Here is a 24,576-nt window from a genome sequence, read left to right on the forward strand (position 1 = left end):
CACAGCCGGTGATACACAACACACAACACACACAGCCAGAACGCCCCGACACACTAGATCAGTGGATCACAACCCTTTTGGACGTGACCATATTTTCCAACTGGCATCTGCTTCCACACACACACACACACACACACACACACACACACACACACACATACACACACACACACACACACACATTGTCTAATCCCCATCCAGGTCCTGTACTGAGTGGTTCATTAGGAGCCGTTGAGGTCTGATTGGAGCGTAGCTGCAGGAACCTTCAAACCTTCTACAACTTTGTTTTGCCAAAATAAAATGTAACAGATGGCTTTGGCTCATGAGCCAGCAGGCGCCCCCCCTCCCACGCTCTTTTCAGGACACTCCCAGGGGGACACGGCTCTGGGTGGAAGGAAGAGCGGGTGAGAGAGAGAGAGAGAGAGAGAGAGAGAGAGAGAGAGAGAGAGAGAGAGAGTGGGAGTGAGAGAGAGAATGGGAGCGAGAGTGGGAGAAGGAGAGAGAGTGGGTGCGAGAGAGAGAACGGGAGAGAGATTGGGAGCGAGAGCGAGAGCGAGGGAGAGAGAGGGAGAGAGAGACAGCGGGAGCAAGAGTGGGAGAGCGAGAGAGAGTGGGAGCGAAAGAGGGAGCTGGAGAGAGAGTGGGAGTGAGAGAGGGAGCGCGAGAGAGGGAGAGAGTGGGAGTGAGAGTTGGAGTGAGTGAGAGAGCGAGAAAGAGAGCGAGAGAAAGAGAGAGTGGGAGCGAGAGTGGGAAAGGGAGAGAGAGTGGGAGAGAGAGAGCGAGAGAGAGAGAGAGAGAGTGGGAGAGGGAGAGAGAGTGGGAGTGAGAGAGAGAGAGTGGGAGAGAGAGAGAGAGAGAGAGAGAGAGAGAGAGAGAGAGAGAGAGAGAGAGAGAGAGAGAGAGAGAGAGAGAGAGAGAGGGCTACCCTTGGAGTTGGAGTGTGTCTGGGTCTCAGGCCTGTCTCTGATCTAAATGGATCTCTCCCTCTGCTGTGTGGAACGTGATCGCCCACGGGACAGAAGCATCACCAAAGGCCCCTGCCTTAAAATACACACATCCAACCACGCTGACCAAAAACTCACAGAAGCCCCCAAACCAAACCAGGGGGGGTTCAGAGCAAAGGAGGAGGCGGATGCTTGGCTAAAAGTGTGATATTGTTGTCGGGGGCGATGACAGCGCGAGGGAGAACACATCATCACTGTTGACAAGAGAAAGACGGCATTTTCGCTGTCTGACGGAGTTTGTCTCCGTGGCAACTTAAACAAACACGCTTCCGGGAGTTAATGTGCACCAGAGGAGATGTAAAGACGGGGAATGTAAATAGACAAACAGATGTTTGATATGGATATGGAAATTAATATATCCATGTTCAAATATGGCATTTTGAAAGCAGAGCAATTTTTGACAACAAAATACTATTTTGCTATGTTATTAAATATATGGGACTAGTATATCATTAAAATGCATGTTGTAAAAAGTATGGCTTTGGGAAACAAAATAAAAAAAATGTAATAGATAGATAATGAAATGGATTGTACGTTGACACGTATTATGAGTAACCTTTTATATAAAATATTTATTTTTCATGTCTTGAGCTAGACCAGGGACCTTAAGGTCACGTCGAGATATAATTCTTAAAATTATCTGTTACATTCTAATCTCCTTTTATACGAAATCAAGATAAGTAGCCCAGAAAACAACAAACCTCCGCAGGTGTGTGTGTGTGTGTGTGTGTGTGTGTGTGTGTGTGTGTATGTGTGTGTGTGTGTGTGTATGTGTGTGTGTGTGTGTATGTGTATGCGTATGTGTATGCGTGTGTGCATGCGTATGTGTATGTGTATCCATATGTGTGTATACATGTGTATGCGTATATGTATGTGTGTATGTGTGTGTATGAGTATGTCTATCTGTGTGTGTATGTGTGTATGCGTGTGTGTGCTCACAAGATTAAAAAAACACATCACAAACAAAATCTATGTTGAGACATGTGCCATGAAGATATATTTAATTGACGGCACATTCCCGCCCTCTCCGTACGAATCGTTAACCGACCCCCGGGGGCCCCGATCCGGAGGAACAAAGGATTCAATTAGAGTTGGAAACTTAACGCACACTCACGCCCGCGTCTCCCTCCTCACACAGAACACACACAGGAACCCCCTGAGGGCAACAGGAAAGACGGAGGAAAAGAGAGACAAAATGAGTATGTCTCTTATTGCGTTTCATAGCCTGCATTACGAGCCTCGCCTGTATCCTTGTTCCTGCCTTTATTTACGCTCCTTCGAGGTAACCGCTGGCTGCCTGTGAGCCCCGCCTGTCAGCTAAAGGCGGAGGAGAAACACCAACCACAGGGGGAAACAGAGTCTTCATGATCCTTCTTTGGTTGACAGTTTTTCTGCCTTTCTCCGCGCCCGACGCCCTGAGGTATCTTACTCGCCTCTTTTCTACCCGACGACTGATGGCAGCGTCTCGTTTAACTCAACGCCTGATTAAGCGTGACGTGACGTCACGACGTACGCGCCCTAGGCCCGGGTGTGTACCCCCAAATCCAATAAACCTGAGAACAAAACAGCATAAAGAAAAGAGAGAAGACAGAGGGCGTTTGTTATGTGGCGGGCCGGTGGCGCAAATCCATCTGCCGTCACTCGTGAGCCTGACCCCTAGCGACGAGGAAAGCTCCGTCGTCGAGTGGGAAAGGCTAAGAGCAGGAGGTTGTGAGGGTCTCTCTCTCTCTCTCTCTCTCTCTCTCTCTCTCCCCCCCCCCCCCCCCCCCCTCTTGGGGGTCCTTTAATGGCGCAACAGCTGTGGCGCCGCCGCCGCGCCGTTCCTCACCCAGTCACTCAGGGCGTCTCCAGGGCGACTCACCGACTCCCTAACGCGATTGGAAACTTTCCCAAATTGAATCCAGCGCCGCGGCGAGACCTCGATCAGAGGGAAGCCAGAGAGCTCAGATACGGTGTGGGTGTGGTGTGTTGTTTTGGCGGGGGGGAGGGGGAGGGGAGGGGAGGGGGGAGGGGGCTCGCCATCCGTCATCAGCCGGCACGAAGGCCTCCGGTGGAAACCTTACCCGCCCATCATCACCGGGGGGGGGGGGGGGGGGGGGGACGGCGTGGGCACCCCAGGGTGCCCCGTAATAGAGTCATGTGCAGAGTAATTATTCAACCAATCAGTCTCCGTTTGAACGTGTGTCAATACCCAACCCCCACCCCCCCCACCCGTCGCCCTCGCTTCCTCGTCAACACACACCCCCCTCCCCCCCACAAGACAAAGTGTCACTCGTGTCACGCGTTTCAACCACCACTTTCACCTCCCACGCAATCAGCGGCAAACCTGTTGACTGGAGCCAACAGGTGAGGAGCTGAGCAGGACTCCAGAGTGACACTGAGAGCGCTCGCTCCTTTAGATGAGATGCGGTGGAGTCGTGGGTTGGTCCGCTGCGGGCGCGAAACTGACGACTCGCACGCTTATTGTTGCCGTGGCGCCGTAGCTCCGGGGGAGAGGAGGGGGCGGGGGGGGGGGGGGGAGGGGTACCGCTCATTGTTTTAAAGCACCGGTGAAGATTACTGACACGCACACACATAACTGTCATACACACACACACACACACACACACACACACACACACACACACACACACACACACACACTCTCACACACACACACACACTCTCACACACACACACTCTCACACACACACACACACACACACACACACGGAGTTACACAAAATATTACTGTATTTTGTAATATTTGTATTCGTCGGGTTTGAAATTGATTTTAAGAGAGCGATTTTTGAACTCAAAGAGAATTTCACCCACATCAATTCTGAAATAATATTAACAAGAACATAAAAAGGTGTCCAAATCCCTCCCTTTGAGGAATCCTATACTCTACCACCAGGTGTGATGTGATTGGTTAAGATTGGATTGATTAAGAAATCAATCCACCTGTGACATCACAAGTGAACGTTCGGGGGTGTCCATGCAGATGGTACGGTCCACCGGAGAGCTCATCTGTCCCTCGTGCGCTTGGAACGTCACAAATGGACGGGTGTTACAACAGCTCGTGATAAACCTGAGCCACCTGCTGTACATATCGGTGCTTTGGGAGGGAAGACCTTCAAGAATCTCAACACATTATCTTTCGATGTCTTGGAGATCCCCTCTCGGGGAGCAGCATTTACAACGCATAATCATGTACTTGTCTGTTTTACCCCTGACGTTTCTAGTAGGTTCCCGTGCCGACGAACCATCATGGTTTCGCCGAGTGACCGAGGTCTGTGACCGATCTTCCCTTACGGGAATATAAGACACAGCCCTCCTTCAGCGTTCAAGCTGTCTGGGGGGGGGGGGAGTGGGGGGGGCGGCTGGGAGAGAGAGGTAGTCCATAACCCGATGCGGTGCGCGGCCTTAGGGCTGCAGAGCCCCACCTCTGCTCAATAGGACAGCGGACCAGGGGATGAACTGAGTCTGGCCTCCAGCCCCGGCGTTTAATCACACCGTGGAGCCACTGCTGCCGCACACCTTCCTCTCCAGTATTGTGTTCCTAGACATGTCTTCTATATACCTTTTGTGTTTCTGCTTTCAGTCGTTAACGCGTCCTACTGCGGCCTCGTACTTTGCTGCTGTGGCGCAGAAATTGCCTCGGTCTTGGATCAATAAAGTATGACCTTTTCTTATCCATCATTCACTCTTTCCTCTTTCTATCTGTCCATTTCCATCCTCTCTCTCTCTCTCTCTCTCTCGCTCTCTATCCACAGTATATCAACAGTGTGATTCGTATAAAGATTATTCGAAACACCGACCAGTTAAAAGATGGCGTCGGTTGTGTGAAGAGGAGAGATGGCCATGCACAGCTTCATCTACCAGCAGCTCCCCAATGTTTGATTGACGGGCTGTTGTCAACGACCCGCGGATTGAGACAACTTATTAATATGCCGGGTGCCGCTGGGACTTCACCGGCTCCCTACCCACAATGCAACACAGTAGTAGGACTCACTCATGAGTGGCATGTTTACACACACACAGACGCAGGCGCACATACCTCAACGCATTTCTGCTGACACACACATGCCTCCGGGCTCCCCCTCTATCATTCACGCACATTTGAATGCAGGCAATCACGCAAACACACACGTGTGTCTGCAGGCACATGCAAACACACGCACACGCACACACACACACACACACACACAAATCCCTCCTCCCCTGTTTCAAACTGTCTCTGAGCGACGCCCCTCTCTCCATTTCTCATTCCATTAAACCTTAAATTATTCAAAGCAGATGAAATTGATTTCTTGATAGTTTAATCGCAAATCAAAACCTAACCTTGGTCGCAGTCCATTCCCTCGGGGCAATTCTTTAACAATCAAATATTCATGGAGAACTGAAATGCTGGCAGGTCTTTTCTGCGTCCGCCGTGCATTGGGTGAGACGACGGGAGGGAGACGAGGAGGAGAACACAGAACAGGAGAAGGCTGACATGGGCTTTCTACGCCGTCGCTGTTCTTTAACTCTACAAACGTCTCCGAACTTTTATTGTGAAATACTAACTTTAGTTCATATTTCCATACCTATTGAAGAATATAATTATCCTTCTTCTAACGGGAGGTAAGAGCACGGTATTAGCCGGTCCTTTCATGCGCTCTGACGAGGGAACCGCTTCTAAAACGAAGGGAATAATTGAAAGAAAGATTATTAAAGTTAGAAAGATAGAAATAAGAAGAAAGGCAGGCAGACAGACACACACACACACACACACGCACACACAAAATAAACAGAAAGAAAGAAACATAGATAGAAAGATAGAACTTGCACCAAGCAGCCACAGAACCGTTTTAATCTGCGACGCCGTGCCGTCATTAACACACAGACACACGTGACTCCTAGGCAGAACACGGTAAGTGAATGTCAGTGCCGTCGATGTACGGTGTGTGTGTGTGTGTGTGTGTGTGTGTGTGTGGGTGTGTGTGGTGAAGACGAACCAGCAAACAGCTGGAGACGCGACCGTGCCTTGACACTCATACAAGATGCACTTATAATTGAAATCACTGGAAAATATATTACCAAAATGAGCATAGTGTGTGTGTGTATGGGGGTGTGTGTGTGTGTGTGTGTGTGTGTGTGTGTGTGTGTGTGTGTGTGCGTGCATGCGTGTGTGTGTGTGTTTGTGTTTAATTATGCATGTGTGCATCACATACGTAGACACTTCACATTTATTTGCAATTTGCTCCCATAACGAGCTAAAAGAAAACGTACATACAGCGCATAATTAAATCTTCCAGCAGACACTTCCGTTTAAAGCGACTTACCATCCAATAAAAACATATGGACAGCGCAATTTATTCTCTGAATATACCCACACACACACACACACACACACACACACACACACACACAGACCCACAGTTAACTGCTTCAACTGCCTTGAAATGCGCTATATGAACCCAATGAATATTATATGATTATAAGTTATATATGTGAACAAATATGCACCGAAGTGACTCCACTTGCACCCCATATGGTAGTTCCTGCTCTGTTTAACCTGCCCTTAAACACCCCCCCCACACACACACACATAAGCACAGACACACACACACACACACACACACACACACACACACACACACACACACACACGTCAGGTCTATCATCACATCAATAAGAACTGGATTTGAAAAGCACCGTTCAAAAGCTGTTCCAAAGCACTTTACAACGAAAGTAGCAGAGGAAGAAATGACTGAATGGCTGGAAGCATTAATGAAAGACTTAAGAATAACTTCATACAACAGAGAAAGGCTACAAGATTCAAGAATAGACCGAACGCAGTATGCTAATTCATCCAGTCGGGATGAATGTGACCGGCCACGGGCGAGAGAGAGGAGAGAGAGAGCAAGATATGCTATAAGAGAGACGGAGAGAGACCCAGAGATAAAAGAAGAGAGAGAGAGACAGCGAGAGAGAGTGGAGACAAGAGACACCAATATATGAAACGAGGGGGGAAAGAGAAATATTAAATGAGAGAAGAGGGAGTCAGAGAGAGAGAGATCCAGAGAAGAAATAAGAGAGAGAGATTGACAGTCCCAGAGATTAAATAAGAGAGAGAGAGAGCGAGAGATAGACCCTGAGAAAAAAGAAGAGAGACAGAGAAAGACCCAGAGATTAAATAAGAGAGAGGGAGAGAGAGAGCAAGAGAGAGCAAGAGCGAGAGATAGAAAAGCGAGAGAGGTGATCATAGGACAACGGCAGATAAAGAATAGCGGGAGGGATCCAACGGCATCAGAAGGACGTTTGATCCTGTGTTTCTGTCGCGTGAACAAGTTTGTCGCTGGGCTGAGAGACGCGACGTCGTTCTCACCTAGAATAACTTCATACATACTTCATACATACACATTCATACATCGCCTCGAGCCGGCGCCGTCGGCTCGAGGCGAGAACGACGTCGCATCTCTCAGCCCCAGCGACAAACTTGTTTACTCCGTCGGAAATATAACCACAACGGGTTAGACGAGCAGCCGTGGACAAAGTTCTACCAAAACCACTTGAAGACTATTTCCCCAGCCGCGCTCCCGCCGTACGAGTATAGACTCCGGGGGTCAGGGGGTAGGGGAGGCGTGGAGAGAGCCGCCGTGAACATCAAAGAGCGACCAGCGCCTGATATTAGAAGACCGAGGAAATACTCAGAGTTTGGCACAGTGGGGTGCGAGAGGGCCTTCACAGCACTCGTCTGTCTGACAGCCCTGTAATAAACTTCATTAGGTAAATAATAATGATTTTTTTTTTTTTCAGAAGCAATTCTGGGACTCCTCATATTTTGGGTTATTCAATTTCACATCCGATTCGATCATGTTTTATTCTTTTGTCCGTGTGTGATTGGGATGCAATTATTTCATTAAAAATAATTAGGGGGGGGAGGGGGGGGGGGGCATTAGCTCAGGAGGTAGAGTGGGTCGGCTGGTAACCGCAAGATAAAGAGAAAAGGAAAGAGGAGAGAAAAAGAAGCCAAGCCGTCGTTCACTTGTGATCGTTTTGCACCACAGCGAAACGCACGCAGCATCGTGCACGCGACAGCCTCACCGCGCCACTCGTGTCCTTGTTGTGACACGCCAAGGTCGCGCAAAGGTCCCACATTGTGTTTGATGTGAACGCACCGCCAACAATGCCGCGTTACGTCGTTAGACTCAGGGATCGTAACCCACGGCAACGCGGCAAGTCGGCAGCAAACAAACAGCAAGGGTGATTGCTTTTGTTAAAAAGGCAGACCGTAGCATAATAAGGTAAACTATTGCTGATGGGAAATCCGTTTAACGTTCATTACTGTGTGTGTGTGTGTATGTGTGTGTGTGTGCGCGTGTGCGTGTGCTTGTGTGTGTGTGTGTGTGTGTGTGTGTAAATGTTAAACTATACATTTTACATATATAGCTGGTAGCTCTGGTGCCTTTGCGTGGGGATTTTCGTGCCTGTATTTATGTTGAGTTTGATCCATCTCTGGAAGATAATCATACATATGGTTTGAGACGGGTGTGTATTAATTAGGCAAACTGTTGATGAATCTAGCTGGCAGAAAATACATTACCATCGCCCAACTATGCTAAGGGACATGAAACAGAAACGCAGGTACAGTGAAGATGCACGATTGAAATATGAACATTTCTTTAATCCTCCCCTGATTGTATTGAGTAAGAAGCGGGTGGCGGGGGGGTGTTTTTGTGTAAAGCTACACTCTGCAGCGATGGAGTTGTTAAGAGTGTTTTGCAAACATACATCATCTGCTGCATTCTGCCCAAGGTCACTAAAGTGCTTGGCTTAGTGGAAAGGAAATAAAGTATTTCCCAGGGTTTCTATCAGATTGATCGAGACAGACAAAAAGACACACAGTGACACATACATTGCTTCCTCCAGGCCATTCTTGTCCCAGAGCCCGTAGTGTATGACGTTTGTGCTGTGTTTATGATTTCTCAATGACCCGACGACACAAAACATGAAACTTGGGAAGTTTTTTGGATGGCGCTTCTCTGCCACCCAGTGGACATCGGCGACACTGCAGGCAAACAACAGAACTGGTTGGGAAGCGTCGAGTGAGATACTGAACAACCCATGGGATGAGAATAAAGGCTGGAAAGGTTTTTGATTTATTTTTTTAAAAGAAGGGACTGGTTATAAGATTCAGGTCTTCCCCGATTCTCCTCCAGTCCCGTCGGTGACCAATTTAAAGGAATGTCACCAAAGTTGAATAAAGAAATAAACTCTCCCAACCCTATTTAAGATGTTTATATTTGAAAAGGCATGAAAAGGCACGAAAGTAAATGACCTGCTATAGCAATAGATTGAGCAAAGTTGTCCTAAAGTAAGTTCAGCTAAATGAAGTGGTATTTGAAATTAGACTCCTTCAATTACTACATTTAGCCTACTTTCAAATTCTTTACACTTTGCCGCTGTCGTTTATTGGGCACGTTTCATTGCTGTGTTTCATGTTTCGCATTGCAAGAGCATAACTGTGGATCACGCACATGTCATAACGTTGAATGATTTGTAACAGCAGTAGTGTGACCGAGTGCAACCTATTCCACTCCACCGTTTACTTTTGTGTGCATATATATTTGAATGGATTTATTAGGAAAAAAAAATGCATATGTACACATTATATGTAGTTTAAAAAAGTGGCACTCCCCTTGGACACGCCCCTGATTCTGTCCGTCCAACTGCCTGAGTGATGGCGTCTGATCTGTGTCATTCCCACGCCCTGTATGTCCTGGTGTTTAACGGCGGATCGGTTTGTACTGAATGCCAACTGTGAAAGGCGTGTGGTACAGAGTGTCCCAATAAAAGAACGACGACGACTCGTCGGTTGAGCGCCCATCCTCTGTGCATCATAACTTCACCTCCGCATAGACATGTTAACCGACCGCATAATCCGCTTCACGTTCAGCAAAACACTGTTAACCCAACAGGACTTGTATCAGACACGATTGCTCCGTGTGACATAGAAAGGACTGGGTAGAAAAGTGAGACCAGATAAATCAAAAAGGGCCCTGGTGAATTTTTATTTTTTGTTAATATGTTTTACCTCACATGATTAATAGACTTATCTTATGAACAAACTTATGCATCGAACGCACTCATACACACGTAGAAATACATTTGAAAAGCGGCTCATAAAACACCACTGTCCGGACATTTGACATTCATTTCTGGACGTGTGAAACCTTTACTGTCATACATTCGAGAGAAGTTCTCTTCTCCGCCACTAGATGGCGCCCATCTGCTGAACCCCATCCGCGTCAGGGCAGCAGGAGCAGTGCTAATATGCGTCGGGCTCTGACAGGGTGCTATGTCTGGATCCCGCTGCGTCAGTAATGCGTTTACACCGTCGGCGTCACACCGGCACCGGGTGGCGTTCACCCCAATCTGCTCTCCTATACCGGCTACACGGGAGAACAGGTGGTGGTGCAGAGGATGGAGATAGGAGGTGTCCTTCCTGGGAGAGGCTTTGACTTTGAGCCCATTGTAGCTCCAAAGCTCATATTCAAAATACATCAAATATATTTAAATGAATGCCACGCCGTGCGTAGAAAAGAGCCCTTGAATAGATGTCTGGCTGCTAACTGTATTTAAAAAGCCTTCCAGTTTAGAGCTTGGGCCCGAGCCTCTGTGTCAAAAGACTCTTATTTAAATGAAGGATATTCTTCCAATAAAAGCCTTTATGCAGTTAGCGATAATAGCGTCAATGTGTGCGTGTTAGGTCCAGTCGAATCACTTGTTATTTTCAAAGGGCCAAACCCAGAGGGGAGAAAGCTACACCAGGGACAGGTGCCAAGATGGGCAACAATACAACGCAACAGAAAACAGAAACCACAAACCCTGTCCCAGTTTTAAACGGCTAAACGTGTTGGTTGCACATCGCACCGGCTTTGGCAGATTAGCTCCCGTGGGACGCAGACAGAGGCCTGGGAGAACAATTCATCCAAAGATAATTAATGAATAATCCAGGAGCTGGGAAACATACGAGTGGTCATCAAAACACACTGTATTAAGTATGATGACAGACAGCTGAAAATAACCGCTCACGCATCCTTTTGTGAAGTTGTAGACATGTTTACAACTTCCAGACATCAGTAAGAGTAGAGTCATGTCAGGTTCTGGTGTTTGCACCTTGAGCCTGAATGCTAAGTTTCTCGGGGTTGCATAATAAAACTGTGACTCAATGAGAGCGCAAAACAAGTTTGTTTGAAAAACTGCCTTTCTTCCTGCACTTTGCTCTGATTCTTAAAACAAGGCTCTTAGAGGTTTGTCTGTGAGTATATAAGTTAGTCCTACCTACCGTAGTGGTCTCTGTCGTGACCCAGTAGTTTTAGGACGATGGGATTCAGCAAAGCCCAACTCAGATATGATATGAGAACAGATTCTGAAAAAAAAGAGCAGGACAAAGGATATTACGGCCAGGGAGTTTGTAGCCTCCACCAATGAGCCTCACATGGACACTAAGTAGGCCTACATCTCTTTAAACCACCTATATCATAAACCACTGATAAAACAAACATTGTCAACAAACCCAGCAAAAAAGACTTAAAAAAGAGAGAAGATTTGTGTTTAAATTAGCAGTTTTTCAATGAGGGCTTATTGTTGACATCCAAGGAATGTTATTTATTATTATTATTTGCTATTGAATTTCTGCTCAATGTTTATTGAAAGCTCTGTTCTGTACTTGAGCTTATAAACAGCGTAGGCGGCCGAGCTGATCGGTGTAGGCCTACGTCTGAATCACTGAATCAAGTCACTTATGAATCACTTATTTCCAGAAGGTTACGAGACAGCTCTGTACTATAACAATGTATTCTGCGACATTGCCATAGTGATGAGTCTAACAACATCATGCCGTCATGCGTCTATTCGACTGGGTTACCCGCTGACGTCATAGCTGAGGGGAAAGCATTACATCATCATCTAAGAAAAACGTAGACACTATGAGATTTACACTCAGCGATGGAATTGGTTAAACAGGCTTGATGGTTTTAAGTAGTTAAGTTAAGTATAAAGGCTCTTTTAGGTTGCCTACTCATGTATTCCATAATGTGTGTGTATAATCACATCAATTCATACAAAGCCTTTGGACACAAGACTAATTACTTCATTCGCCATCCATGTTGTCGAATGAGAAGATGAACAATTAAAACAGCGACACAACGTCAACAAGACGTATAGACCTACAAAGAATAAACAAGCCTACTAATTGGGTACACAACGACCGTAGCTCCAAACTCATACCTCCGACTTCCTCTTCCTGCTTAATTGCCGGAGTAACGGCTCGTCACACACTCGCTAACTACATCCGACATCAAAGTTAATAGTAATTAGAAGAGTCGTTCTCTGATGTTTGTTAGAGTACTGTGGGTTTAATGAGTTGGGTTTTATCCCGTGTGCCGTAAGAACAAACATTGCATCGCACTGTGTAACTAAACAGACCTCCTCCCTCTGTCCGGAAACCTGCAACTAATTTGTTAATTAGCATATGCGTGTGGATCTGTGTGTCTCCGCAATATGTCTCCCGTATGCGTGGGTTCTGGTCAAAGACGTTAATAAAAAAGGAGAAAGGTTCTGGTTCCTCCAAATGACTACGTAATTATTATTCCATTCATTTTGCAACTTTTTTTTAGCTTTTTCTATATGAATGCAGCATTAATCAAAATGCTCTCCACATTTCCCCCTATGTGTAGTTTGTGTCCATATGTGTGTTACTGATTTTGCATGTTGTAACTAGGCCTTAGGAATCAAACACATTCTCTCTCTCTCTCTCACACACACACACACACACACACACACACACACACACACACACAGAATGACACGAGTAAGTAGCCAGACAGACATGATTGACAGAGTGAGCAATCATGTTGGATCAGCATGTCTCATGGCTCCATGAGGTCACCCATAGAGAACACCTGGACTGTACTGTCAGTATGATATAGACCTGGACTGTACTGTCAGTATGATATAGACCTGGTCTGTACTGTACCACTATGATATAGACCTGGTCTGTACTGTATCACTATGATATAGACCTGGCCTGTACTGTATCACTATGATATAGACCTGGACTATACTGTCAGTATGATATAGACCTGGTCTGTACTGTCAGTATGATATAGACCTGGTCTGTACTGTATCAGTATGATATAGACCTGGTCTGTACTGTATCAGTATGATGTAGACCTGGTCTGTACTGTAGCAGTATATACCTGGTCTGTACTGTATCAGTATGATATAGACCTGGTCTGTACTGTATCAGTATGATATAGACCTGGTCTGTACTGTATCACTATGATATAGACCTGGTCTGTAAATGACTAACAAAGTGAAATGTAACCAAACTTTGATCCATCTAAATTGTTTAGGATTCATGACTGCACTACCAAACATGTGTTTTGTATATTATATCCTTTTTTAATCCCACACTCCCTTGCACACACTACCACACACACAGCCACATTCACACACAGCCACATTCACACACCCTCATCAATGCATACAGTCACACACACACACACACACACACACACACACACACACACACACACACACACACACACACACACACACACACACACACATACGCACATAACACAGCCACATTCACACGCCTTCCTTTGTGTTGGGACAGACTCACACACTAAAGAATGCAGGTAGGCATCGCCCAGTGTATCAGCACTCACTCAGCGGACCAGCCTGCACACGGTGAACCGCCACAGCTGGAATGCAGACATGTCCTCGATCGACCTCGGCAGAGAAAATGTGACGCCTGATCTACGGCCCGCTCATCACTCCACCCTCTCTCTCTCTCTCGCTCCCACTCTCTCTCTCTCTCTCTCTCTCTCTCCCACTCTCTCTCTCTCTCTCGCTCTCTCTCTCTCTCTCTCTCTCTCTCTCATAGCTAGGCCCTCAATGGGCCGAAGGAGATGGTTAGCATTTCTCAGCTAATGGTTGGTAGCCTTAGGCTTTATGAAGTCAAGTCTAAATCAACTGGAACAAGATTAGGAAATTGAGATGAATGACCTTTACTTTACTCTTTGTATGTATGGGTGCACAAGCTCCAGTTTCATCATGAGAGTGATATTGAAAATACTAAAAGGGCAGGATAGACTGTGGTTAGGATGTCCTCAGCCTTACCTGCAGGCATCCTGGAGAAATAAGCCCTCACCCCTACATGCGCATCATAGATAGATAGATAGATAACTTAACTAACTTTATATAACTTTACTAATGAATTCCTTTGTTACAACAGCCCAGCAGCAGTGGAAAACTAAAACCTATGCTAAGTTAAATGCAAAAGTAAAGACAAACAGAACAAACATGGAAGACAACACAAACGGTAATAACAGTATGGATCATAAAGTGGCCCGGTACTTCACAGTATATTAAAGTACACAAATGCAATGCAACAAACATCACTGTGAGTGGCTTTGGATAAAACGTCAGGTGAAGGACTGACTAGGTATGGGCTCTGATGCCGTTGTGCTCTCTGTGTTGAAGGGGTCTGATCAGACGACCTGGAAATCCAGAAGCTTCTGTGCCATGAGGAAGAGTCCAAGACCATGATAGAAAAAATCAGAATGACGTATAGAGGGAGAAATGAAAACAGAGATAAGCAGACAGAAACGGATTGCATCGACGAAACAGTAAACAAAAGTACAACTGCTCCAGGAATGAGTTACAATGTTACCACTACTACCACAACGGCTACTAGCAACTACTTCTGCTGCACCTCAAGTAAAAAACAATGGCAAATGAAATCAGTGCTGATTCCGTGCACATGAGGAGTTGGGTTTTAATTCAGTGGACATGAGGGAGAATTTCAACACGGTGTCATTGCACATGCATGATCGTAATGTGGCTGATGAATCATGCTAATCGGTTGTCCCTCCTTGCTTTACTTCTGTGGGCAGGTCTTGGGCTCTCCCTACATATATAGTCTCAGGTGAGAGTGTGAGCACACACCAGAGACAGTACACACAAGCCATTCTTTCTTATAACTATTACAATGGGATTCAATATTTGGTAAGTTGAAATATTATCATCTTAATATGTGTCGTGAATATATATATCTTCAGAGTGGACATGGCTGAAAAGCAAGAAAACATTTTGGAGGATAATAACAATAATAATAATAACATTTAACTTAATAAAAAGATCCTTAAAAAATATTTGCTGGGGTATTATTGTCCTTATTGTCCCTGAACATAGTTTGTGTGATATCGCAAGTATTACACAAGCCTGGAAATGACCTGGGATCCTGATTGCATAGTAATCCTGTTTTTCTTCTGACAGACATTGTGATCTTACAGACTGCACGCACAGACGCACCGAAATGAACTGTAGCAGGTGAGATGTTTTCACTTATTAGTTTACACAGATTATACCACAGGATAACATATGGCATATATTTACCTCTGTACACAGAGAGGTAAAACAATCTGTACAGATGGACATTATATGTGAAGTAAACAGTGTAAAAATGTACAAATGCATGCACAGTAATCCAACCACTATGCACAAATGAATACAGTCGTACAACATTGTACGGCTATTCAAGCTGAAAATAATGCAAATAAATGAAAGCGTGGCGTGTGTACGTAACTAGTGTCGCGACCAAGACAGAGAAGCTGAACCTCCACTCACCCCCTCTTCTCCCTCCCTCTCCTCAGAGTCCTCCCTGCATTTATTCCTCCCCCCCAGCAGCCCATGGACCTGGCCCTGCAGCTCTGCCTCTCCCAGAGCCAGCCCCTGTACCACCTGCTCACCATGTCCACCCTGAGGCCCCTCAAGGCCCTGCGCCCTGAGCCCTCCAGAGACACGCAGCGCCCCGACTGCTCCGGCTCTCCCTTCTCCTCCCTCTCCTCCTCCCCCAGCTCCACCCCGTCCTCTTCTCCCGACTCCTCGCTCACCTGGGAGCCGCGGAGCAGCCTGCGTCGCCGTGGCGCCGGCTCCGTCAAGAAGCGGGTGGTGTTCGCCGACGCCCGGGGCCTCGCCCTCACCGAGGTGCAGCACTTCGTGCCCGAGCCTGCCCAGAGCACCGTCTCCGGAACGCTGTCGAGAACCCGCCACCAGCTCATAAAACCCCAGCTCCCCTGCTCTCCGTTGGCGGCGAGGCCACAGGTCCCGGCGACGGTGCCCGCGCCGGGGTCCCCGCCAGGGTCCCCGCCGGTTAACGCCACCGCCGCGGGGAAGCTGCGGCAGTACCAGCTGAAACTGGCCTCCACGTTGCCCACCCCGGACTTCTCCTCGGGCCTGAAGGACGCCCAGGTGCGGCTAGAGAGCTGCAGCGTGACCGAGCGCGGCCTGATGGGCTCGGTGCGCGTGGCGCGCAGCAGCGGCGGCGGGGAGCGTGCCGTGCACGTGCGCCTGACCTTCGACTCCTGGAGGAGCCACCGGGACGTGCCCTGCACCCTGCTGCTGCAGAACTGCGGGAACACACAGACGGACGTGTTCGCCTTCCACCTGCCGCTGCCCCGGACCCTGCTGGACCCCAGCGCCGGCGTGGAGTTCTGCTTCTTTGTGCGGGTCGCACGAGGGGGCGTGGTCAAGGTCTACTGGGACAACAACACGGGGAAGAACTACAGGGTGGTGTGCATGGAGAGAGAGGACTCCAAGCAGACGCACTCGCGGACTGGCTCAGTGCTGTTGCCCACCTCCTCCTCCTCCTCCTCCCCCGTCTCCTCCCCCACCCTTGCAATGAAGAACTACATGGTGGCGTGCATGGAGAGAGAGGACTCCAAGCAGATGCACTCGTGGACTGGTTCAGTGCTGTTGCCCACCTCCTCCTCCTCCTCCTCCCCCGTCTCCTCCCCCACCCTTGCAATGAAGAACTACAGGGTAGCGTGCATGGAGAGAGAGGACTCCAAGCAGATGCACTCGTGGCCTGGCTCAGTGCTGTTGCCCACCTCCTCCTCCTCCTCCCCCGTCTCTTCCCCCACCCTTGCAATGAAGAACTACAGGGTAGCGTGCATGGAGAGAGAGGACTCCAAGCAGATGCACTCGTGGACTGCCAAGCCTGGCTCAGTGCTGTTGCCCATCTCCTCCTCCGCCTCCCCTTCCTCCTCCCCCACCCTTGCATTGAAGAACAACATCAACGCACGGCCCTTGTGGAGCGGAGCTGCAGGCAGTTGGAATTCTTCCGGCCGCCCTGCTGGCCAATCGCTGTAAAAAACAAAAACGTTTGGTTACATGTCGGAGGCTTTGGGTCATTTCAATTCTCAGCACATAATGTGTCAGCAAACAGAATGCAAATGAGGTGGAACCAAAATGGAGGGAAAACATTGTGAACAATTTGCGACGCTACAAACTTTGTTGGCATGAGTTAATTAAATGAAGCATATTGCCACATCAACGGTCAAGTAACAGAGTGGGCACTAAAGTGAAGTTGGAAAAAGTGAAGGGAAAGAGAAAGTTATGATGAGACACGAACAACAGCGTAGGCGTAGTAATTTTAATTCAGTGTCTTAAAACATTGTGATTCATTTGAATGTGAGTCTGTGATTCATTTGTGATTGGAAGCAAAATCTGGTACATTTAAGTTGCAAACAGCTTGCAACTCTACAAATGAAGCAGATGTTATTCAAATGCAATGTCTTACCATATAAAGTGTAAACAGACGAAAAGGACTGCAAGGGAACAAGTCCTGGAGAGAGGATGAGTTTGCAAGTGTGTTTGTGGCTTGGTGAGACAGAAACCTATTGTGTACAATGATGTATATGGTGGAGTCCACAGTGAGCTGTGCGTAAGGTAGCTACTAAGACAGAGACCAACTACCGTCAAAATGTGAAAATTTGTTGTAATGTTTTATACATGTATTTATATCGATATATATCTATAATAAATTATTTATTGTTCTTCATTTAAATCACTGTTGTGCGAGTGTGGTTTATTCTCTTGTTCTCTACATTAAAATATACATATATAAACAAATATAAGTAAACAAATATCTTATTATTGCTCTTTTATTTTTTACGCTAAACACCCTCTTCCACCCACTCAAGTAGTGGAAGAGGGTGGAAGGTGCCTCAAGTAGTGGGTGGAGGAGGGTGGAAGGTGCCTTGATTAACAGCTCTGTTGGTAGCAAGTGGGCTGTAATCCAGCGTTGTCTCTGTAGCCGGGATATGGTGAGTGAACCTTGATTCCCCTCTTACTGACTCCTGGAGAGACCATGAGTCAGAGTTATTATTATAGTTATTAAGTTATTAAGACCCTTATACTGAAACTGTCTTATAAGAGTCTTATAAGAGAACCACATCCACTTCCTGTACCAAAAGATGCCATTGATGACATGATGTCTGACCCTGTCATTGTAGTGGCTGATGTTTATTCTTAATTCTTATCTTCTCCCGAGATTTGTTGATGCTGTGACTCTAGAGAGCTATCTTCTCCTGAGACGTGTTGAAGTAGTGACTCTAGAGAGCTGTCTTCCTCTGATATGTCCGGAAGTGGAGACTCAGAAATTCTCCAGTGAGGGCATGCAATTTTGGAGCATTTATTTTTTCGACTAATGCATCCTTGTTCTTCATGCACCATGGCCATGTTCGGTTGACTGGTTGTCTATGACAGGCCAGCAGTCATCGCGCTGCAGGGAATCACTGTAGCACCGGTGACTCAACCTACAGTGGACTCAGATCCATGTCATTGAGTAGCAGATAGGGGTTAGGGGGCATCTTGCTCTAGCAGGCCTACCGATTTTGGAGAATCAGGGTTCATAACCAAAAGCTTTCAGCTGGGGAAGGGTCCACAAAACTATCCTGCCACATTATTATTATTAACTGTTAGACTTTGCTCAATGGTAGCTTGTGAAAACACGTTTGTGATGGTTCAGGCCCAGGTGAATAAAAATGCCGTTGGACTATATATAAATAGCCTGCGGCAAAGAGCACACAACAAACCACAAGAACATACCATCCAGCAATAAGAAGAGAGAGTGAGAGCGAGGCCAAACAAACAAAGTGCTGTGACGTCAGTACGTTGCATTGGCGCCGGCAGGAACCGCCAGAGGCAGGGGGGGTCTCCCTCCTTCAGGGATGATTGACGTGTTGTTCACGTCTCACTTTTGTTCGCCCTGGCAGCGAAACAAGCCGGGAGTCAGGTGTCATAAAGAACCGTTGTGTTCCTCAAAGGCATCATGACCCGTCTGAAGAAGTCTCTCACGGACGGCCGGTTCAGGATAGGGTCACGCCAGGACGCGCGGGCTGCTCTCTCTCTAGAGACCGCTGTCGTCTGGCTGGTCTCTCCAGAGAGGCTGCCTGGTGTCTGGCTGGTCTTTCCAGAGAGGCCTGTTGTCTGGCTGGTCTCTCCAGAGAGGAGAGAGGAGGCCTGTAGTCTCGCTGGTCTCTCCAGAGGGGAGGCCTGTAGTCTCGCTGGTCTCTCCAGAGAGGAGGCCTGTAGTCTCGCTGGTCTCTCCAGAGAGGCAGCCTGTAGTCTCACTGGTCTCTCCAGAGAGGAGAGAGGAGGCCTGTAGTCTGGCTGGTCTCTCCAGAGAGGAGGCCTGTAGTCTGGCTGGTCTCTCCAGAAAGGAGGCCTGTAGTCTGGCTGGTCTCTCCAGAGGGGCCTGTTCTACCTTTTCTTCCTGTCCCAGTGTGTTGTGGTCGTGGATCAAAAGGCCCCCCAGGCGATGTCAACACAGGAACCGCAGCTGGTAGCCATGGCGACAACAGCAGCAGCCGCGGCGCGGGAACAGTGTGTCCAGTCATGTAGGCACATGCCATGGGTGTGGTCGTCAGCGCCTCCTCTGGTTTGATTGACAGCGCGGGGGAGGAGCCCAGGGGCTGTGAATGGTGGGCGTTGTCCCTCCCGACGCCTCGGTGCCATGAATCAGCCGACGTGTGGCTTGGGCCGGTTCCTCTTTCTCATTCCCTGATCCACCTGGCACCAGGCCAGGATATCTGGCTCCCCATCTCCCGCTTCCCCAGTGCCCTCACACCTCGACACCGGCGCGCCCGTCAGGGGGTCGTGAGCCTGAGCCACACCTGAATGGTTAATGACTAAGGGCCTTTGCACGCCGCTTTTCTAACCAGCGGGTTCTCACACTCTTCAGCACGTGCTGAGGTGTCGGGGGGGCCTCATGCGCACACCGTTGACGCGGTGGGAGAATTCTCCTCCACGTTATTGACCGTTCAACGGGAGGAGGAGCCGCGTTCACGGCTCATGTGGTCAGGTGGACAGGGGCGTCACGTGCACATCAATCACGTGCACACTCTTCAGGTGCCAGGGGAGACAAGGCCTCACGTGCACACACTCTTAACGTACCAAGGCATCACGTGCAGACTCTTAATGTGCCAGAGAGGGGGGGGCATCACGTGCACACTCTTACAAGTGAGGGGGAGGAGGCATCACGTGCACACTCTTTACATACAAGAGAGGGGAGGCCTCACGATACACTATGAGGGTCAGGCTGTGCAAACAGTCTCTTTGGGAGTCTCGATTTAATAATATAATTAGTTTGCGGTGTCTTTGAAGCCTTTTATGGCTTCCCTTGTCTTACAAGAAAACTGGATCCTTTATATGGTTTACATCATTCAACAAAAAGATCAAAAGAACTTCTGAAGGTATTCATGTGCATCGCCTCAACAGAAATACAACAGAGAGAGTGAGAGGGAGAGGGAGAGAAAGACAGAGACAGAGAGTGAGAGTGAGAGACAGAGACAGAGTGAGAGGGAGAGAGACAGAGATAGAGAGAGACAGCAAGACAAAGAGTAAGAGAGAGAAAGAGAGAGAGAGAGAGAGCGAGAGACAGAGAGTGAGAGGGAGAGAGCGAGAGACAGAGAGTGAGAGAGACAGAGCGTGAGAGAGAAAGAGAGAGTTAGAGAGAGAGAGAGAGAGAGAGAGAGTTTCTGTGGGAGGAGGGTGTGTGGTTGCTGTGGGAACAAACATGGGAGTGAGCAGCACATATGTTTTGAATTAGCAATTACTGAAATTAAAATGAGAAGAGAAAAGAAACAAAAGATAAGTGACAGAAAACCTTTAATAACGGCCACACATTCATCGTTTTTTTGGTATATTACAAATTGTACATATGCTCCTTTACTCAAACTTAACTGAACTGACTTTGGATGTAGTGGATGAGTATTTTCCAACATGGTGTTTTATTTACAGCTAGCTTCGACGCAGAGCACCAAGCAGCAGGGCGTATGGGGTCCATGGTGTAGCCGGCCTTCTCAAAGCAGGGGCCTTTATTTACAATGTTTCCCAGGCAGGTGCTCATGCTCTGGGTTCCATTCGGAGCGGGCAAAACACTCGGCGGCCTTCCTGTCACACTCACAGATGAACTTCTCACACTGGTTGTTTCTAGCTGTGGACCACAGAAAGAAGAGGGAAGAGTGAGAGCGAGAGAGAGCGACAGAGACATGTAATAATACCAAACTAATAATAACATATTGTGTGTGTGTGTGTGTGTGTGTGTGTGTGTGTGTGTGTGTGTGTGTGCGTGTGTGTGCGTGTGTGCATGTGTGAGTGTGTGCGTGTGTGTGCGTGTGTGCATGTGTGCGTGTGTGTGTATGTGTAAGTGTGTGTGTGTGTGTGTGTGTGTGTGTGTGTGTGTGTGCATGCATGCGTGCGTGCGTGCGTGCATGCACGCATGCGTGTGTACGTGTGTGTGTGTGTGTGTGTGTGTGTGTGTGTGCACTGACCGGTGCAGGTGACCTCATGGTTTTGACAGGTGTAGAAGTAGTGCTCGGTGTACGGGTTGTCGAAGACGGGCCAGCAGGCATCGTGCTGCATGGAGTCACTGTAGCACTGGTCATGGACCTGGCAGCACCTACACACCAACACAGCCCAACAGTACCCTAACATGTGACACACACCAACACAGCCCGACAGTACCCTAACATGTGACATGGAGGGGGGGAATGTTACACTAAATGTATGCATTTGACACAAACATTTGACAGAAACGTTACACGAAATGTAGGTGACGTTAACTTTTTTGGTACATTTTCCAGTAAATGTTACAGTAAATGTAAGCTACATTTACATTAAGTTAAAATATTAGACTGAATGTAGGTACAAATGACAGAGTAGATATAGTACACTAAATCTTAGCTCCATTGAGTGGAAAGGTTACATTACATTTAAGTTAAATCCACATTTTGTGTGTAAAAACTGAAACACTAACTGAGTCACATTTTCATTTAGAGGAAATGGTACTCTGAGAGTAAACATCACAACATCACATTTAGGGGACATCACATTCCTCTGATTGTTCTCAGTCATTCTGATTCCTTAAACCAATTTCCTTTCACTTCCTTCACACGATAAGGTCTTTGGATTACTGCTTTGCAGGAAAAGCAATCTATAAATAAAGTTTGATGTGATCTTGTGATGTATCCAGAGCATCTTTACAACCACTTCATGTTTATTAAGTTGTTAAACACCGATTCTGAGTATGGAATTGTCTGCAGTTGATTCACTAGATGCTATCACACACACCACAAGGCTGGTAAAAGAGACCCTGTGGTTATGACACACCACCAGGCTGGTTGAGTGGACCCTGTGGTTATGACACACCACCAGGCTGGTTAAGGGGACCCTGTGGTTATGACACACCACCAGGCTGGTTAAAGAGAGCCTGTGGTTATGACACACCACCAGGCTGGTTAAGGGGACCCTGTGGTTATGACACACCACCAGGCTGGTTAAAGGGAGCCTGTGGTTATGAGGTGCGAGGCGTACATCATGTAGGACATATGATGCCACAGTAGCCCGTAGTCCTAACCACAGCCTCCTCGCAGCCCTATCTGATTTGGACCACTGTCAACAGACTCTTTCATCTCCTGGGACCCTCTGGGATTTATTTGGATAGATGTCATGAGGGAGCAGGTAGGGGGTGTAGGGGGTAGGCTACATGAGGGAGCAGGTAGGGGGTATAGGGGGTAGGCTACATGAGGGAGCAGGTAGGGGGTATAGGGGGTAGGCTACATGAGGGAGCAGGTAGGGGGTGTAGGGGGTAGGCTACATGCTAAAAGGAGACGTTGGGCCATTTGAAGCAACCTCGTTATGGCGGGGAGTCTTACTGGTGGACCACCTCAGAGTGTCATGGACATCCCAAGTTAACAGGAACATGTGTTTGGTTAGAATACATCTATGATGATATTTTGTGGGCATGTGTGCATGCAGGCAGATGTGGGTCTGTCTGTGTGTGTGTGTGTGTGTGTGTGTGTGTGTGTGTGTGTGTGTGTGTGTGTGTGTGTGTGTGTGTGCGTGCGTGCGTGCGTGCGTGTGTGTGTGTGTGTGTGTGTCCGACCTGTCCAGGTCATCTACTGGGGTCCCAGACCCGCCCAGGCCGCAGTGGCAGCCGTAGTCAGCGTAGTCCATCATCGGCCAGCTGTCAGGCATCACACACACAATCATGCTCCAGAACTGGTTCAGAGCTCTCAGGTCCGCACCACGGGCTGCACACACACACACACACACACACACACACACACACACACACACACACACACACACACACACACACAGATACACATGATAGATACACACACATAGAGATATACATGATGGATACACACACATAGAGATTTACATGAAAGATACACACACATAAAGATATACATGGCAGATACACACACATAGAGATACACATGATAGATACACACAGAGATATACATGATCGATTAGAGATATACATGATAGATACACACACATAAAGATATACATGATAGATACACACACACACACAGATATACATGATAGATACACATACATAGAGATATACATGATAGATACACACACAGAGATATACATGATAGATTAGAGATATACATGACAGATACACACACATAAATATATACATGATAGATACACGCATAGCAATATACACATGCATACACATGTATACATGATATACAGATAAACATTATATACATGGAAATATACACATAAACACACTCACACACACACATAATATATTTAAAAACACATATACATATACACACAGATACATACACAGACATGCATAAAGATACATATATAAACACAGAGACACACAAACAGCTAAACACACACACACGCACACCTCCGATATGCGTTTGGCGGTTGTATAAACAAACCTATTGTGTGCACACACCTACAGATGTGTATCACACACATGTAGGGCTGGGAAATAAGTGGTTTCTGGGTGAAACCCCGGCAAACTGGTTGGTGAGTCAGGTGTGGAACTGCTCTTTCCCAGCAGCTTTGCAGTACTAAAATAACTACTTTATTTTCTAGCAACACTTTGAAGTGGAATGCCGATGGGTAACTTTCTATTTTGATGTGTATTTTATTACAACACATTTACACTGAAAGACTTGAGACTTGAGGAGGTGAGGCGTCTCGCTCAGGGGACACCTCGACACTCAGCTAGGAGGAGGAGCCGGGGATCGAACTAGCAACCTACTGGTTACCAGCGAACCCGCTCTACCTCCAGAGCTCCTGCAGCCCTGCCTAAACACATCAACATGAATAAAGCCAGGTCATTATAATAACAGAACCACGCCACCTGAACTGACTCACCGTAAGACAGGCCCGCCACCACCAGGACCAACAGCTGAGGGAGTTTCAT

General features: G+C 47.5%; 2 protein-coding genes across 2 annotated transcripts in view; one reads left to right on the plus strand and one right to left on the minus strand.

Moving 5' to 3' along the window:
- Positions 1–17,195, plus strand: part of ppp1r3c2a (protein phosphatase 1 regulatory subunit 3C2, duplicate a) — a gene marked incomplete at both ends in the record, with an annotated part of 118,141 nt that extends 100,946 nt beyond the window's left edge. The window contains one exon of the mRNA XM_084483266.1: positions 15,698–17,195. Within this exon, the coding sequence (XP_084339392.1) occupies positions 15,698–17,195 (1,498 nt within the window). The remainder of the gene's footprint in view (positions 1–15,697) is intronic.
- A 4,010-nt stretch (positions 17,196–21,205) lies between these two features.
- Positions 21,206–24,576, minus strand: LOC311363060 (phospholipase A2-like; the record flags this gene model as incomplete). Its single annotated transcript, XM_084482986.1, has 4 exons — positions 21,206–21,320; positions 21,658–21,789; positions 23,275–23,422; positions 24,528–24,576. 4 exons carry the CDS (start codon positions 24,574–24,576, stop codon positions 21,206–21,208), a joined length of 444 nt encoding a protein of 147 aa, XP_084339112.1.

The sequence above is a fragment of the Micromesistius poutassou genome, assembly GCF_964030765.1.
Source record: "Micromesistius poutassou genome assembly, chromosome: 18".
Taxonomy (NCBI): Eukaryota; Metazoa; Chordata; class Actinopteri; order Gadiformes; family Gadidae; genus Micromesistius; species Micromesistius poutassou.